Below are 17,717 nucleotides of genomic sequence, written 5' to 3' on the forward strand. Positions count from 1 at the left end.
AATAGCATTAAGAATATTCTATGAGCAAGGATGTTCGGGGGTTTGTTGACTCCCAGGCGTTTGTGAGTAAATATATATACTTATAAATATATATATATATATGAATCACACATTAAAAGCAAAACAACGGACTGAAGCAATCGAGGGAACCACACAAGTCAAGCATTCATAAATATCCTCTGATCACAACTCTTCTGATGAAAAACTTCTGATGATTTAAAGCTGTGGGTCAAGCTGCTAGCCACATAATTTATTTAAAATTCACAAATAGCATTCAGTTCGACAACTCCATTGCTGCTGCCAGTTTAAAGTCTAGGTTTCAAGAAAACCTTGTTTTGCTTCACATTGAAAATTTTTAAAATGCAAGCAATCGTTTAGTTATGCAACGTTTTGGTTATGCTGCTTAGGAACATCATTATTTTGGAAATCAACCTCGCTCATCTTCCATTACAGCGGCGGAGCCCACACTTTGTTTCACGTGAAGTAGAAGTAAGTAGCAGGGAGCCGCCTCTTCCTATGAGGTTATAGAAAATCTATAGTTTAAACTACCATTAGGATGTGTGAATAATGACAAGTAGAGGAATACTAATACCCACAGACGGGCAGAGTGAAGTCCACATAGAGATGCAGGCTGGTTAGTCCTATATACTGATATCAATGAAACAGGCTAGATGTTTAGGGTTAAGTGTCGCCTGCCTTTATTGAGATCTGGGGCGATTTAAACAGGAATTAGGTTAAATGCAGTACAATGATTAATTGTCTCAGTGACTGCACATAATGACAGTGTCTTGTCCACAATTCTTCTTGTGCACAATAGTTTGAGTCACGTGGTCGTCTCCTGTAATTGCTAGTTGCCATCCGACAACAAAGTACTGCTCCTCCACGGCGTTCGTCTCTAAATTAAAATAAGTCTCTCGGTCACACATCGCGCACGTCCAAAGTCCCCAACCTGCGTTAATGCATCATAAAAAATTGTGCCGTTAAAATGAATATACGCATATATATATATATTATGCTTTTTGTACATGCCTCTCATCTTTTTATACATGAATCTGGCTATTCAACAGCAATGAAAGGAGGTGAAAACACTCTTTAATAATGCTGTCAGATCTTTCATAATGGAACTAACATTTCTGTAACCAAGGGTTAAGAAAAAAGAAAGATTGAATGGTCTTTTTTTAAATGTCACAGCCCACACAGAGCAATATGAAAGACAGGAGAGAAAAACAGGAGAGAGAGAGCGAATGTGAGGGATAGAGAGACGGAAAGAGACAGAAAAAAGACAGAGGCAGACAGAGGGGGAGAGAAACAGACAGACAGGCTGACAGACAGAGAGCCAGACAGAAAAAGAGCGGGGGATAGAGAAAGAAGAAGGAATGAAAACTCGCACACAAAACTTGACATCGCTCACAAAACTCTGTTCAGGTCTGCTGCCATGCGTGATCAGTCAGTCTTTTCATTACAACATTTGACCTTGTAATTGGATATGAAAATGTTATCCTGTATCCTGTATGGATGTACAAACGATTGTGCAAGGTAGTGTGGGTAGGCTCACATGCAGTTGGGGCTTGCGGCATGTTAAAAGGGCGGGACAACATTTAAACTTGTTAACCTTATGCAAATGGTTTGGCCATATGATTGGAAACCCAACTTTCAGGGGGTACAGGCGTTCCGCATACGCAAGGTTTGATACATATTGAATTTCATTGCCTGGTTTGACAACGTTGTAAACTCCCACAAGCAGCAACTAGAGATGTCGCAGGGCAATGCTGAATGTTGCCAATCGTGAGGTGTGTATTTAAACCTCATGTTTTCATTCTAAGGGCACATCTTCTCATCGCTATTCCATTAGACTATAAAACTGGGCATCATGTGAGTCATCACTTTCATGACGATACAATGCTAGACAAACCCGATCGATGGTTATATTGAATCACGGCGGACATGATGTTTAGAGGCCAACATTATTATATTACATAGATGTTACATTATAATTCAGGTGAGCTTTGAGTTCGCCACTCATTTGATTTCCACACTAATCTAAAAAGGAAAAAGGAAGAGGGAAGAGGATTGCTTCCATCCACCCTTTGATCTGGGAAATATCACTTTGATGTGGAGGATGAGAGAGACACAGTTGAGAAGGAGAAACAATACGGAATATGTTGAATGATGATAGAACTGTCGATACTAATAATCATCAGACGAACAGCAGATCAGAATAGTTTAGATTATACATTGTTATATTTATTCAGATAAATCATTCTCAGGTTAGCGATGCATTGCCTAATTGTCTTACATAAGAAAAACATTGAAAATATTTAAGGAAGATAGAGTTACATACGTATCTTTTCAACCAGGGGAAGGTCATTTTCAGAAACTCTTTTTGTGTTATGTGTTATACTGTTGTATTTCCCTGTGTGTGTGTGTGTGTGTGTGTGTGTGTGTGTGTGTGTGTGTGTGTGTGTGTGTGTGTGTGTGTGTGTGTGTGTGTGTGTGTGTGTGTGTGTGTGTCCGTGTGTGTCCGTGTGTGTGTGTGTGTGTGACTGTTGTCTGATATGTGTCTGTTGTCTGGTTTGTGTCTGTTGTTGGTGTAGTGATGCTGTGATCTTTGGAAGCCTCTTCTAATTGGAGCTTGTTTATTGCCAGAAGGACGCTGGGAAAGGGCAGCTAATGCTTGTTTACACATTCCTCAAACAGAGACCCTAGCACCACCCCTCTGCTGCTCGACACAGAGAAAACAATCACTCCATATGACAATGTAGGCTAAGTTAATAACAAATTTAGATAGAAGTCACTTCACATAACAATATAGTTAATTCCTTAAACAGAGAAAAAATCACGAGTAAGTTATTAACATAGATAAAAATCACTCCATATTACAATGTAGTTATTAACTAAAGTGTAGAGAAAACACTCAATCCATATTATGGAAGACGGCTAGTTACTTACAGAGATAGCAATCTCTCCATATTATGATATAATGTATCCTTAGTTACAAGCACAGAGACATTCCAATCACTCCATATTACATAGACTCTTAAGATTAATTACTGAGCTAATACAGAGGCCTTGACAATCTTATTAATTTAGTTTAGAGCAAGAATCAATTTCAAACCATTTTTATCCCTCATACATAATACTAATATTAATTAAATTAATAAACTAATAATAACAAATAATACAACTATTAATAATACTATTTCTACCACTAATAATATTACAATTAATATAATAGGTCCATAGGCAGAGGAATTCCTCTGGAAGCAAAGAAAAAGTAAGCTAAAACAAGCTGTACATGCGCATGCACGTGTGTGCGTGTGCGTGTGTGTGTGTGTGTATGTACTGAAGTGTCATACCTTTTAATAGTCAATAACCCTAGCTCATGTGGATAAGTAGGACAGCGTTGTAATAACATTCAGAAAAAAATGTATGAGAAAGCATCAAGGACTGCCTCACCTTGGCTTAAATCACCATGTTATGCGAGTTTCATACCTACCACAGGCATTTACGGCTGAAGATTTCCACCTGTAAATCCTGATTACTAAACGCTTCGCATATAAACTGTTAAATCTTTGACAGGTTGGGTAAAGATTTAATAGTTGTCTTTATTTAATTAAAAATATGTCTGCATAAACGCTCCACCTCACCTAAGAAATGGAACCAGCAACCCCCTCTCCCTCATCGCCCACCCCCCCACAACTGCTGCTGTCCCTGGGAACGTCCAACATGAACGAGGACAGGGAACACACAAAACCACACACTAATCCATACTGGTGACATTACAATTATAAACAAACAAACAAACAAACAAATAAATGAAGATATGAAATGCTTCAAGAGAAATACCACTTTAAATAGATCTGTATGGAAATCAGCCAGTCATGCAAACCACTGAAACAGCTGGAGTGTCTTTGTTCCATGCAACAAATACAAGCTATGATGTAATGCCAGGGGACAGTTAAATATTTAAACAACTACAGTGTAACATGAATATATCATTAGTACATTATGTATCCATCTGTTTAGCTTCATTGCTAGACGCCATCTTGACCTTGCATTCTTTGTTTAGGAATCGTCATGAGTATGATTGAAATATAAATACAAATCATGTTGAAGGATTTCCATCTGGGGTCATCATGACAGTCAAGGGACAAACATTGACGTTCCCTGCCTGGCTGCTGTTAAAAGGCATGTCAAACGCTGAATGGTGCTGCTTGACTCCGTTTTCCTGCTCCTGTGAACTCTTCTGCGGTAGTTTTCTGCTGTTTACCATCTTCTAGTCTGGCTCCCTGAACCCCTGAAGTATACGCTTGTTTAGTTCCTGTGTGTTGACACTGATTATTCTAGGAGCTCTTCAGAGTCTCCTTTAGGAAACAGCAACTGCCGAAACTTGTAAGTGCTGTCAGACTCTCGTTGGGCCTCTACTTGCCACGTTTGTTTTTCTCACTGTTAGTTTGTCTTTCCTGGGGAACTAGTCAGAGGCTCTGGTGTCTAACCTGCTTCCAGCTATTATAAAATGTCAGGTTTGTTGGGTTGGCAGGACCTGAGCTATGCTGACTACAAGCCTCTTGTGCATACATCCCCACCCCCCCCCCCCCCCCCCCCCCCCCCCAAACACATATGCACCCCAACCCCTTATAGCGCATACACCCCAACTCCCTGCGAAATGCCCTTAATGTAAATGTAACAGCACATCCAGCCCACCCTCATCGCATATACACCGCACCCCCATACCGCACATGCACTCCAACCCCTTATAGGGAATACACCCCACCCTACCTCCGCACATGCACCCAAACCCCCTATCCACAAAGACACCACCAGCATCTTGCACATACACCCCACCAGCATTACCTCTTTGTGCAAAGAGGAGCAAGGCTCACAGCAAACCACCAGACAAACCTCTCATTCAATGAAAAATGCGGAAAAATAATTGAAAATGCAACTAATAAGAAGAGGCAGGGACAGAAAATACTTAATGAAGACTCATCCCTGCGTAAATTCATTAAAATAACACGATAAAAACCTTTAACAGGTTTAAACATTTTTTCTCCATAACTCATATTTGAAGTTCACTTTGAATGAATAGAAAATGAGCCTTATTAGTATTTGTGTTTGAGACTCAAAAGTGATGGATTCCTTATATCTTCTTCTGTCGATAAATAATGGTTCTTTAAAGGAGACATATCATGGTGTTTTCCCAACAAGTAAACATAGAATATGATTTTTTTCTTTTTGCTCTATATCTATATAATATAATAAAATAAAATAATAATTATAATAATAATATAATTATAATATATAGGTATTCTTATAATATTATATCTAATATCACAGCCAAAAGCTATGTGCGCCTCGGATGATATCATGAATCATAAAGACTGCGTATGACGTCTCTGGTACTTCCACAACAAGTAAAGACTCGTAGTGCGGGTTATCTCGGCCATGGTTCAGAAGAATTGGGGGAAAGGAACTTTGGCTTTGACTCTCTGAAGCCCATATTGAACCACGACATGGAGGAGAAAGGGATTGAACACCCGGAGCTAAGCTGCCGGACTCCCGCGGAGCTCCCCTGCCGGAGCTGCTGGACTGCCGCCAGAGCTTCGGTGGCAGTCCGGCAGCTCCGGTGGTGGGAACTCGGCGGCAGACGGCAGCACCGGCGGAGAAAGGAATTGTACTCCCGGAGCTGAGCTGCCGGGCTGCCTTCGAGCCCCCTGCCAGGCAGTCACATGGCACACTGACAAATTAGACATCTATTTTTTCAGAAGCAGGATATACCTGCTTCTGAAATGCGAACATCTCCGCCCAGCGCTCATCGAGAAAATCGTAGCTACGCTCTGATTGGAGGGGGGTGGGGAAATGGGAGGTAATATTCAAATGTGCCCCCTTCCTACGTAGGAGATGGTGCCGAAACTAACTCGCTCGTTTGCTAACTGTAGGCGAGGTACTTTCAGAAATGCATATCTCTCGCAAAAAATCATGTAGAGACTTTTTTCAAAGTTTGTATGCGTGTGTGAGCACCAGAGACCCAAAAAAACACCCCAAATCCCAGATGTTGTTTTCATAATATGTCCCCTTTAAGTAAAGAAATGCTACAATCTCAAATTAGAAATTATTTTAACTAGCATGTAAACAATTACCTTGAAATATCTGTTGTCAATAATGTAATAAAATTTCTGGCAAGCCCATCCTTCTTTCTTTGCCTACAAGAATCCTTTTATTGAGTTTTTTGATTTTGGGACATCTGCTGACTACTTAATAGGGGGGCTCAATCTTATTCAACTCTACTTTATTGGTATTTTGGTAATAACCAGTAACAACGATTTGTTTTAATGGTCCTATGATAATAACCAGTTAGCAGAGGCAATTTCAGTTTCATTTTTTTGTTTGTTTTCTAAGGGAATAATGAACTGGTGTAATGTTCACGAAGTGCTATAGCATATGTAAAGGTATAAATCACAACAGGTGAGGCATTGTATTAGTTATTTTATGAATATTTACAGAGGTACACGCAAGGGTTTGAGGGTCTGCAATTATGCAATTATAAAGTATGTTATGATTGGCATTTCTCTCTTTAGAAACAGCACAGCGAGCAGTTAATTGCGATCTTGTGGGTAATTTATGTTTCTTTGCTTATAAAAATGTGTTGATGCCCTTAGCAAGTCTATCAATAGAGCTCAGTTTGCTTTCATCAAAATGGAAATTCCTTCTGTAACCTTTTGCACCAGAGGTTTTTGTTTTTGTGCAGCACAAGAACGTGTCGAGAGACGAAGAAAACTGCGTGGTCATTTGTCTAGCTCCAGAGAACTGCAAGGACAATGGCTAACATTATATACAAGTCATCGAGGAATTATTCACCCCTGGTTTCTGATCCCCGTAATGCAAGAAGGCAGACATAATGCTGCCATGCAGATAGAGCAATGCAGATCAAACAGAAAACAAACAGAATAAAATGAGCATGGGAGTGAGACAAATAGATTAGCATGCTTCAAGCACTACGTGTTGACATGAATTTAACTGCAGAAAGAAGACAGAAAGCATGCAGATGGCTCACTTGTAATAACAGCAGCATTATCTGATATATTCCATTATTAGAATCAGTCAACGATGACATTGCAGCCGAACGGCAGTAGGACAATAGCTTTAATCTTATGTCATTAAGCTGTCATAATCTACACATATTGGAGTAGAGGAAAATATTAATAAATACACCAACAATGATGATCCAATAACAGTCCAAAAGCACTGAGCACCAGAAGACAGATAGACAGACAGACCGACAAACAGAAGAGATCATCAGGCTGTGGTCCATAACAAAGACCCATGGAAAATAAGAGTGAAGGGGAGAGGGAGAAAGATAGAGAAGAGAGCGGCAGAGATGGGTTGGAGGTTGAGAAGGAGAGAGATCTGGAGTGGGAACATGAGAGAGCGGGAAAAAAGAGCAGGAGGAGCAAGAGGAAAGGCCTTGGCCCATTTTTATAAACTCCCTGAGATGAAGAAATCATTAGGGAAGGGGATGAGCAATGCAATAGGTATGTTATAAACCAAAATAGAGTCGATCAACCCTCTGCTGATGCCTGTTTATCAGATAGATTCCGGTCCCTGGTCAATCCTACTCTGATAAATCCATGCTCCTACATCCAAAACAATGTTTCCCATCGCCGACCTCCTGTGAGATGCAAACTTAAGACAGGAGTAAGAAGAACAACTACAACACCAACAAGAAAGCCAAGTCCCTCCCCATCTCGTACTGTAATCACACACTGTAAAGCTGCTTTCACACCGCCGCACGGCAACTCGCCGCCTCCATTCATTTCAATGAGGGAAGGGCGGCAGAGGGGAGGCGGTTACAAAAGCGGCTGAAAACCAGGAAGCGGTTGCCGCCCACGTGAACGCGCACAGGGACGACTCGTCACTCGACATACCTGCGAGCGGCAACCGTGCGAACAGCAACCCAGCTCAGTGCGGCAATGGGAGCGGTAATTAAAGGGAGTCGGCAGCGTTGGGAGCGCAGGCAGCAGAGTTCAGGAGCAGGCGGCACGGCATCATTAGCCGCGCTTAATTTACAATCACAATGAGATAATATTGCACACGGATCTGATGATTAACTCCAGTTAACCCACCACCATTCAGACAGCACCTGAAAGCTCTGGGAATAATGACTGCCTCACCACCCACACCAACTCCTACTCTCCACCGTGTCCCTCTTCTCTCCCACCCTTCCTCCTTCCCCTGCTCCTTTTTCATCCTTTCCTCCGTCTCCCTTTCTTTTCCTACTCCTCTTCTTTCACCCTCCAACACCTCTACCACCAGCTAAATTGGCAGCTCCAAACCTGAAACAAGCTATTGATCACACATCCTGCTCCCATCCCTCCACCTGTTCAAAGAGAACATTTACATCTTTAATTACATGTTTAGGCAGGAGGAGGATATGGCCCTGGATGCCTGTGTGAATGTGTCTTTGTTTAAAATGCGTGTTTTATAAAGTGTAAAGGAACAACATTTATAACTGCCTTTTTGATTTGCAAAACGACATTGCCAGACATAGAAATGACTTTGAGGGTAGTACTTAGTGAGCTAATTTGTATGGGAAAGATCAAGGCGTCGTGTGGAGCTGAAATCCACCTCAGACTGAAATAGAAGCACCTATATTCAAGTTCCATGGCTTTGAGGTTAACTCCATTGTGCTCGTTCACATACCTATTCACCAATATTAGAAGCAAATGATCTCTGTGTAACTGTTCTTATTTGCAAGCTGATTGTCCTAATTGATGACATCTCGCTAAATACTTTATGTCCTCTCAAAATGCATTATGGGTTATTTAAGCACAAAACATTTTTGATATAGTGAGAAAAAGTACACCAAATGTACACCATGACTTAACGTTTGAACACGATTCAAGATAGACATGATATTCTTACCTACTGCATACTTTATTTCACTCTTGCAATTCAATATGGTATTCTAGTAAACAATCCCGTAGGTTGTATATTTATGAGGAAAGGGGTTGGGGCACCTAAAGGATAAGGCATAAGACTGAGGTGAAGGCAAAGGTTTGGGTGTATGCTGTGCGATTAGCCTGAGGATGGAGCTCTGTAACGTATCAAGGAGACAGCCAACTGGCCTGCCGGCTGGCTTCTGATGACCGCTCGAGTGCTGGGAGAAAGCATCCCTTCAACAGTGTCTGAGGTGGTAGGAGCGCGCTTTGCCTCTTTTCAACTTCTTCAAAGATGTTAAAGTGCCTGACAGCCTTTCGAGTCCCAGAACATTTTTCAAACGCTCCCCTCAGATCAGTGGCCGGCGGCTGGTGTGAAACACCGGGGCTACTCTCTGGCTCCCAACATAACAGGCTGTGGGTGAAGGGGCTCCCCTCAACCGCGTATGCACAGCAGACCGAGCACATCTAGACTTGTATCAGTGTGTACTTCACTTCGTGTATGTATGAGAAGCAGTTGCATTTACAAATATGGGCTGTATACATTCCTTCTCAGATAAACAGAATACAATTAATGAAATTAACCTACCGTTGCTTACATTGGCCCGACCATCCTAAGCACAGGGCTGAAATGTTGGTATTAAGCTTCCCTACTGTGGAAAATCCATATCTAGGTGTGGATCGAGTTTGTATATGGATATTAAAAAGTGAGGTTTCTCCTCGCCCATGGAGCGTCTTCTCTTGAACACTGCTGACTTTTCGTTTTAAGATGAACTTGCGTAGATAAAAGGTGCATCGTTAACTCCAGGCAAAGTACACGTCTGGCGGAACACAGCATCACGTTGCATGCCCAGGGAGGGCGTTTATCTGGGCATCGAATGGGACTCATAATTAAGAACACAAGCACAGCACCACAGCTATCACAGCTCTCTAATGAGAGAGGAAATAGGAAATCAAAACAGCCTTTCCTGGGGCGAGGTACAATCTCACAATGAAGGCCACTAGTGATTTACAATAGCTGGCCACAATTAGAGCTGATTCATGCACACCGTCTCCGGTCGTACCCGGCAGCGTCGTAGCGCTAGGGTTAGGCTTTAAAGTGCACGTGTACACACACTGGGATCTCAATGTAAATGTCATCAGCAGATATGGGCTTATCAGGGCTCGATCAAATTAATTGTAGCCTATTGACCGGCAAAGGCAAAGCCAGATCTTTTTCTCAGGTGTTGTAAAGTATGTTGGTTCTTTGAGTGAATAAATCGGTTTTAATTTTGTGATTATTGTAAACTGTATATTTGTGTCAAAATGTTGGGCTTGTGGAAAACAAATAGAAACTTCATAGAATTAATTACTTGATTGTTAAACAGACAAGTGTTTTGCAAGCCTAACAGTTGCATAAACAAGCCTCCTCTACCGCAATGCAAAAAGCTGTCTCCCAGTGTTTACATGCCTGCCGTCTCATCCAATTACGCCATCCCTCCGCTTCAACCCCACGTCCAAACAGTAATAAACAAAATGTTTGGTTAGGCTGCTGTGCTTTAGAAACATTTACTGTGTCTCCATCAAGATTGAATTTTGAGTCAACAAGGTGTGTTGCTATTAATTCAGAATAAAATACACTGATTCTTCGCTTCAAAATGCGCCGATTAATTTGCGGCACGAAGAAACGGGATCACTTAAGATGTGGCTTCAGAGATGGTGATGTGATATTAGCCAGCTAATGTGTTTTCAACCAGTGGTGCAGGTGTTGTGTGCCGCATGCCGCAATTAGTCTGACATGTCCAATCTCTGGCCAACAGTGGCCATTTACACAGCAGTGGTAATTACAGCTGTCACATTAACCTTGAGTTGGCCGAATTCAAAGCTGTTGTGTGGAGAGCAGGAATTGGGAGGGGGGGGGGGGGGGGGGGGGTGGAGAAGTAGAGCAGGAAAAACTAATTGGGTGAGGGAGGGAAGGGAAGGAAAAGAAACCCAGTGTTATTCTGAACATAAGTCTTGAAGAAGACTGGGAGGTCTGTAGTTATGTGGGCCATTTCTCAACGCTGAGTACTTTGGTACCACAAATTGTATTAGACCATTCTGTCTTGTTTTAATTTGGAAATTGTACAAGCATTGTATGTGTGTTGATTAAACTCTTTGAATTTAATTTAAATCATGAATCTTGTTTAATCGGCTGTGTTTTCAATCTCTTGTTTTGACCCCTTTTTCTTACCACTACAGTCACTAAAGTTCACAAAATGTTGATCACAAAACGGTTTTGAGATAAAAGCAGTGAAGGCTCTGTGCCCTTGAGGAAGAATCTGCCTTTCTTTCACCTTCAGCTCTGGCTTATGGTGGTGTGCTGTTTCCTGCTCCGAAACGTCTTCTTCCTGTAAGCCATTGCGCCTTTTACCACCAGCCACCAGCCACCCGTCAGCCCCACCATGCATCCCCCTCCCACCCCCTACCACCTTCCCTCACACCCCTCTGGCACCAGAGCCATGGGGGGGGGGCATCACACCCACCTGCATGCAACACGCAGATGCCGCGGCAACAAAGGGGCAAAAGCATGGAGGCTCCAAGAGTTGCCGTGGTGAAAAGTTGTCAGCACAGACAACATCCGCCTGAGGTGCAATTAGGAGGAGAAGGAGGAGGAGGAGGAGCAGGGCTGTCTTCTAACGGGCCGTGCGATGAGCAACAGAGCAAAACACAGTTCAGTCCCACCACTGTCAAACTCCGTCATCTTCATAATGTGTCGCAAAACGCAGGCGAGGTAGCAGAGAGCAGGGACCGAAGCCAATTAAGAAAACAAACTATTTCTTCAGTTCCAATTCCTTGTCTGTCTGACCTCGTGGCAGTAGCCTTCCAGGAGACGCATGCCAAATCAAATTGTTAAATCGTTGCCTATATACCTCGTCACATTGTTTCTGAACTTCACTTTTAGATGATTACAATTTTGCTGCTGGCCAGAATCAGCAATGCATGAAAAAAAATCTGCACATTGAATATAGAATCATTAAGGAAAAAGACACACGCACACACAATAGTCTAAACTGTGAATACTCACACACTTGCACCAGACAGACACCGCTCTACGATGCAATAAATACACACGTCTCGTGTATGCCACATGCACCGCTCTACCACGCCATACATGGACCACACACACTTCCCAAAAATGTATTTATATTTTATTATTCATTCCTGATTGTTTGTGATCGACTTGGAGGCGGTCTACCAGTAAAATGGATCAATGGACGCTGCTTTACAGCGGGCCGTAATTAAGTGCAAGTCTGGTGGATCAATGGAGTTTGGTCTCCCCCACAGCCATCCATCTGTTATCATCAGAGGGACGCACATGGAAATGACGCATGGTCCATCTCCTATACATTACTCTGCTGACCTCCGGAGGCCTTTGGAAGCAGAGCTGCAAGCGATGCATGGGGGCTGCATCACTCTTAAGGTAAAGGCATTGATTGAATCGAGTGCTGCTGAACCCATTGTACTACAAGGACCAACAAAGACCTGAACCAAACTAAGTTGTTGTCGACAATGTGGTCATGTTTATAATTCTCTGGAACCGTGGGTGTGTTAAGGCTGTTCAATTCGTCAGAGGCCTGAGTCAGAAGAAGTATCAATGGCCTCCTTGATTTCCTTCCAAGTTGAGTGCTTTTACTTGATTGTTTCAACATTGGACTGTTGGACTGTTTGGCAGCCAGCGTGATCCTTTGCTGGCTGTACAGTTCTTTATGTTTTAGAATCTCATGTCCATCCAGTTGCCTTTACTCGGCCTCCATAATATTACCACAAATAAAAACAAATGAATCAGCAACAAATGAGCGAGACAGCGGGAGATTATCAGCAATAGATCCTAGCAACGTACAATACTCGGCTTAGTGCATGGGCATTCACATGAAGACGCATCGCTAAAACCATAAGGCTAGGCCAAAGCTTGATTGGTGTTACAGACTCATAGTTCATACTAAAGAATGGTCTTAACAAAAGACAGACTTAAAAGTTATGTTGGTCTTAACAAAGAACAACAAAGTTTGGTGTAAATAAACCCCCAGATTCAGCTTTCGGCGGTTTCCTGCCCCTTTAAGGGGGCCAACGATTCGTTCACCTACTTAGTAGAAGACTAGTGAGGTTGAGATTCCCGTAGCCTTCGTACGCGGTCAAGCACTACACTGCCTTTTGACCCACAATGCACTGAGGTTTACTTTGCTTCCCACAGGTGTTAACAGGCTCTGAAAGCAGCAGCGAGACTGCACCTTGTGCCTCTGTTTCCAAACAACAAACTGTTTTTGATACAAGGAGATGTTAGCACTGTGGTAAGAGTTACAGGGGAAAGTCGATGCAATTGTACAGCTAATAAACAGCATAGCACGGACAGCCCAGATACCAAGTCCTATTAAGCCAGAGTTCCTCCTGTTTTCTCTCCTCCGAAAAGCAGACCCCCAATTTATTTTAATGTGTTGACTCAAGAGTTCTGTTGAGCTAGAAAAAACACTCCAGCCTACTCCACGTTGAGATGAGATGATCAAACAGACCGATGACCCAGAGCCAAGCAGGACACCAGGGTGGTGGGCTCAATAACCGGCGTGGAAGTGTGTTGGTTTGGTCAGGGACTCTGCACCAAAACTCACCCAAACACCAGCCCTCAGCTAGTGGTTTTCATGTTGATGAAGCAAGCCATTACTGGAGGTCTCATGCTCTAAAAAGAAGAATATTTAATCAATGTCAAGAGTGTGTGTCCTTTCCGCGCTCAGCGTGTTGTGTACAAGTGTTTCGCCAACGTCAGGACAGAACATAGTGGAGCCGTACTATGACTGGCTGCCAAGGGAGTGGATTAATATTTAAAGGGCAGAGCTGAAAGAACACTGTCGATTTTTAATCTTTAATGTTGATCCAGATGCTGTTGCTTTTAAGTGAGATGAAACATGCAAATACATGGCTCCTTTAATGAGCACAAACCCCTAACACGCACCCAAACACACACATTTACAGCACAGGCAATAACACACGGCCAGTCTCTTTGTGGGTGTTTGGCTAAACAGTCAGTCACTCTCTCTCTCTCGTATATATATATATATATATATATACGTAAAATATATATATACTATTAGGGATTGTAGGATGCTGTTGGTCAGGTGGATACAGGCTCTGATTCCCCAGAGAGAAGAGGAGGAGGAAACACACCCATTCACCAGGGTTGATTTGGAGACTTTGGACCCACAACAAATTCAGCATCCAACATGTGAGATGATTTATCCATGAGCAGGGATGTTCAAGGCAGGCATTGGGTGTGTGCGCCATGATGCATTTGTGTGTGTGTTTGTTTGTGTGTGTACCACTGTGTTGCTGGCTGTTCCCTCCACACCTGGTTGTTTGTCTGCCCGAGTGCCATTTAGCAACGGCTATATTAATCAACAATGTGACAGGTTTGGGGGCAGGCACGACTATTTGCTTAGATCGTTAGTGTGTATGTGTCCGTCTGTCTGTATCTGAGAGCAGTGTGTGTGTGTGTGCGTGCGTGCGTGCGTGCGTGCGTGCGTGCGTGCGTGCGTGCGTGCGTGCGTGCGTTGCAAGCTTGTCTCAAGTTTAGAGGTGTGTGAAAATAATCATCACTGTATACTAATACATCACAAGCAACAAAGACCTTAGAGAGAAAACTCTCGAACACTCCAATACATCATCACCTGTGTCAGCCACACCTTTGCCACTGACACCTGTGGCAGCCAGAAGGTGATCGGTATCTGCCAAGGCCGGGTAACTGATAATAGTATTGGTAATGACATAATAACAGTCCTGAACGTGCCTTATTGTCCAGCCTTTTTTCAACACCAGCAATTTTAGCTTGGGAATACCACCAGCAAGGTTAGCTTAGCAAGGTTAACTTGGTAATACCAGCTAGGTTAGCTCAGCAAGGTCAGCTCGGATAACTAAGCGACATTAGCTTGGTAAGATCAGAGAGGTTATCTTGGCAAGGTTAAATTGACAACACCATTAATCTAGTGATCATTTTTCGATTAATCGACTAATCCAACGATACCGGGGTATAAATCACATGTCTGGTTTAAGCAAAATACCGTAAGTAGGTGGAGCTCTGTGAGCTCCAAGTTTCAAATGCTCATTCATTGCTGATTTTGCACAATCTGAAATCACCACAGGTTTAATGTGAAAAATTCCCAGGCTTTTGAATGCCGTGGTCTTTTTTGTTTGTACAGTGCTTGTTCTGCTGCTCACGCATAGCTTTAGCTTTTGGTGCATTATTGCCGACATTGGACTGGATTTTGGGGCAAGAGTTCAATTACCGGTAGTTGTTGGGCGACGGGTCGAGGAAAATGATTTGTGTCGACAAATTGCTGTAGTCGATTACGTAAACTAAGTTGACGCAACGTTGTAGCCCTATAGGTTAGTTTACCAAGGACGGCTTATAATATTTGCTTAGTTAGTTTAGCGATGTTAGCTTGATAACACTAGCAAGGTTAACTTGTTAACACACACAAGGACATCCAAGCAAAGCCAGAAGCATGTCCGACTCAGTTTGACAACAAGAGCGCATCACGATTATCAGAAACATGGCATCCACATAAGACACTGATTAAATCAAGCAGATAGGCCATGGAGGAGGAATAAGTCATCTACTTAATTTGGTGCTTAGAGAATCTCATCCCCCTGCATCGGAAACTGCATAGGAAATTAGACTGAATTGAAGCCTAACAAATGAGTGTTCGCAACTCTTATGGGCGTAGCACCCTCCTTTTATTGAAAGTGATGAAAAGCAATTTGACTGCTAATAGAAGCCAGCAGTGAAACAAGCATGCCAACACTTATTCCTGTCTTAGTCTGTTATGGCAAGACGGGCGCATGACAGCGCACACGCACATGCGCAAGCACACACCCCATCATAAAGGTTCATTCACTTTTACCACCAACATTCAAATCACACACATACAAAAAAGTCAAGAAATTTGAACTACCACACACACACACACACACACACACACACTCACACACACAGGAGATAAAATCTGTGACATCACTCTAAAAGACATACAATTTTTTCCATCTTACATTCAAACTGAACAGTTGAGGGGAACATGAGGGCCGTATCTGGGTATCTGAACTAATGTAGTGATGCTTTCGGACCAGGGCCCTCCACTCAGCGAGGAGGTTTGAGGACGATGTTGAACTACAGAACCAGGTGGTTGTGGAACAGGCCAAGGTCCTGACTCCCTGTGGTCACTAAAGATCCCATGGCTCTGGTCCTGAGCCACCCTGGGTGGTCGCCATGGTGTCATAGCCTCCATGCCAACCTGGCCACCTTATGATCCCCTGGTCTCTCATTAGACAGTTTCACTCCACACCTCTTCACTGTGATGAGCGATTTGTGAGCTTTGACGAGGTGTAATACCCCTCAACAACTCATGATGAAAAAGCGCTTTGGGTGTCATGGAAAGCACTGTATAAATGAACCGGACTGACCTGGTCTTTGGGATCCGAAGGCGTAGGCCAGCCTGCTGAGGAGGTCTGGCTTGGCGTAGCGATCCTCGTCCGCCAGCACCCAGAAACAGCCCTCAGACATCTCCTGTGGACGGATCTGAACATACACACACACACACACACACACACACACTAATTAAGCCCCACTTCAACATGTTTAATTAATACTGATTGCACCAGTTTTCAGACCTTTACATAGCATGGCAGAAATATCAGGAAAAAAACGGACTGTGGTCGTCAAACCACTGTGGCCACTCAGACCACTTCACAATCAACGGCTCCTTTTCGGCCAATCAGAGCCATTGATACACCCAGCGGCCCATCAACACGCAGGGCCTGCGCTACTTCCTGAGCTTCGCACACACAACATTATGTAACAAGTATGAATCCATGGTGAGAGGGTGAATTATATGATGAGTGTGGATTTAATTAATTTGTAGGCGTGAATGGCTCACAGAGTTTAAAGTGTATGTGCGTGGGTGGGTGGGTGTGTGTGTGTACTGACATTCACTAAGCTGTAGTTGTAGGCATGTCAATCCATCGATGGTATATTTAGCTCCTGTTCTGCCTCTAGCGTGGGCTATATTAAATCAAGGCATTGTGATGTATCATTGTCATCAAAATCTCAATGAGGAAAGTATTGCCGAACAGGTATATTTTCACTGCGCTACACATATTCGAGAATTTAAATGAATATTTCAAAAGTTTTGCGTGAAACTATTGAAACTATTGACAACATAATCTCACAAGCTACCATGCAGAGTATATTGACTATGATATTATGGACAACATTCCTTCTGAAATATAAACTTGTGTTTGGCGGTCAATATTATTACTATTTCAACCATTTTTGTAATTTAGCAGGTGCTTTTTAAAAAGCAATGAGCAGTGGATTCAGATACCTGTCAAGAAGGAGCAGGTATTGGTAAGGCGGCACCCTGCTCTAGGATGCCTAGCATTGCTCAAACCCAAATTAATTTGGTTCAACATCATAACCACTAGACTTTCATGTCCCACAATACTGATTTATTGACTTTGGAAAAGCTCCATGTGACGTTGTGTGTACCGGTATATATTTTTATCTGTCCCCTTAAGCGCACTTCACATTGGGTGCACGTCAAACTGAACCGGACACGGGGAGGAACAGAAACCAGATGTTGATGGTTGAAAACAAGGTGATGACTGTCAGCACTCAGAGGACAGTAGAGGGGATAGAGCAACACGCAGAGAGAATGACAAACAGAGGGAGGGAAATGTCATCAGTTTACCATTTTTATTGACGCTCCTCTGGTTTCT

General features: G+C 42.9%; 1 protein-coding gene across 4 annotated transcripts in view; it reads right to left on the reverse strand.

Annotated features, from left to right (window-relative positions):
• The window catches only part of LOC130403479 (protein diaphanous homolog 3-like), a 227,925-nt gene that overhangs the window by 120,336 nt on the left and 89,872 nt on the right, over window positions 1–17,717 (reverse strand). For all 4 annotated transcript variants that reach the window (XM_056607854.1, XM_056607853.1, XM_056607855.1 and 1 more), the window contains one exon: window positions 16,404–16,518. In XM_056607854.1, the coding sequence (XP_056463829.1) occupies window positions 16,404–16,518 (115 nt within the window). The remainder of the gene's footprint in view (window positions 1–16,403; window positions 16,519–17,717) is intronic.

The sequence above is a fragment of the Gadus chalcogrammus genome, chromosome 14 (genome assembly GCF_026213295.1).
Source record: "Gadus chalcogrammus isolate NIFS_2021 chromosome 14, NIFS_Gcha_1.0, whole genome shotgun sequence".
Classification (NCBI taxonomy): domain Eukaryota; kingdom Metazoa; phylum Chordata; class Actinopteri; order Gadiformes; family Gadidae; genus Gadus; species Gadus chalcogrammus.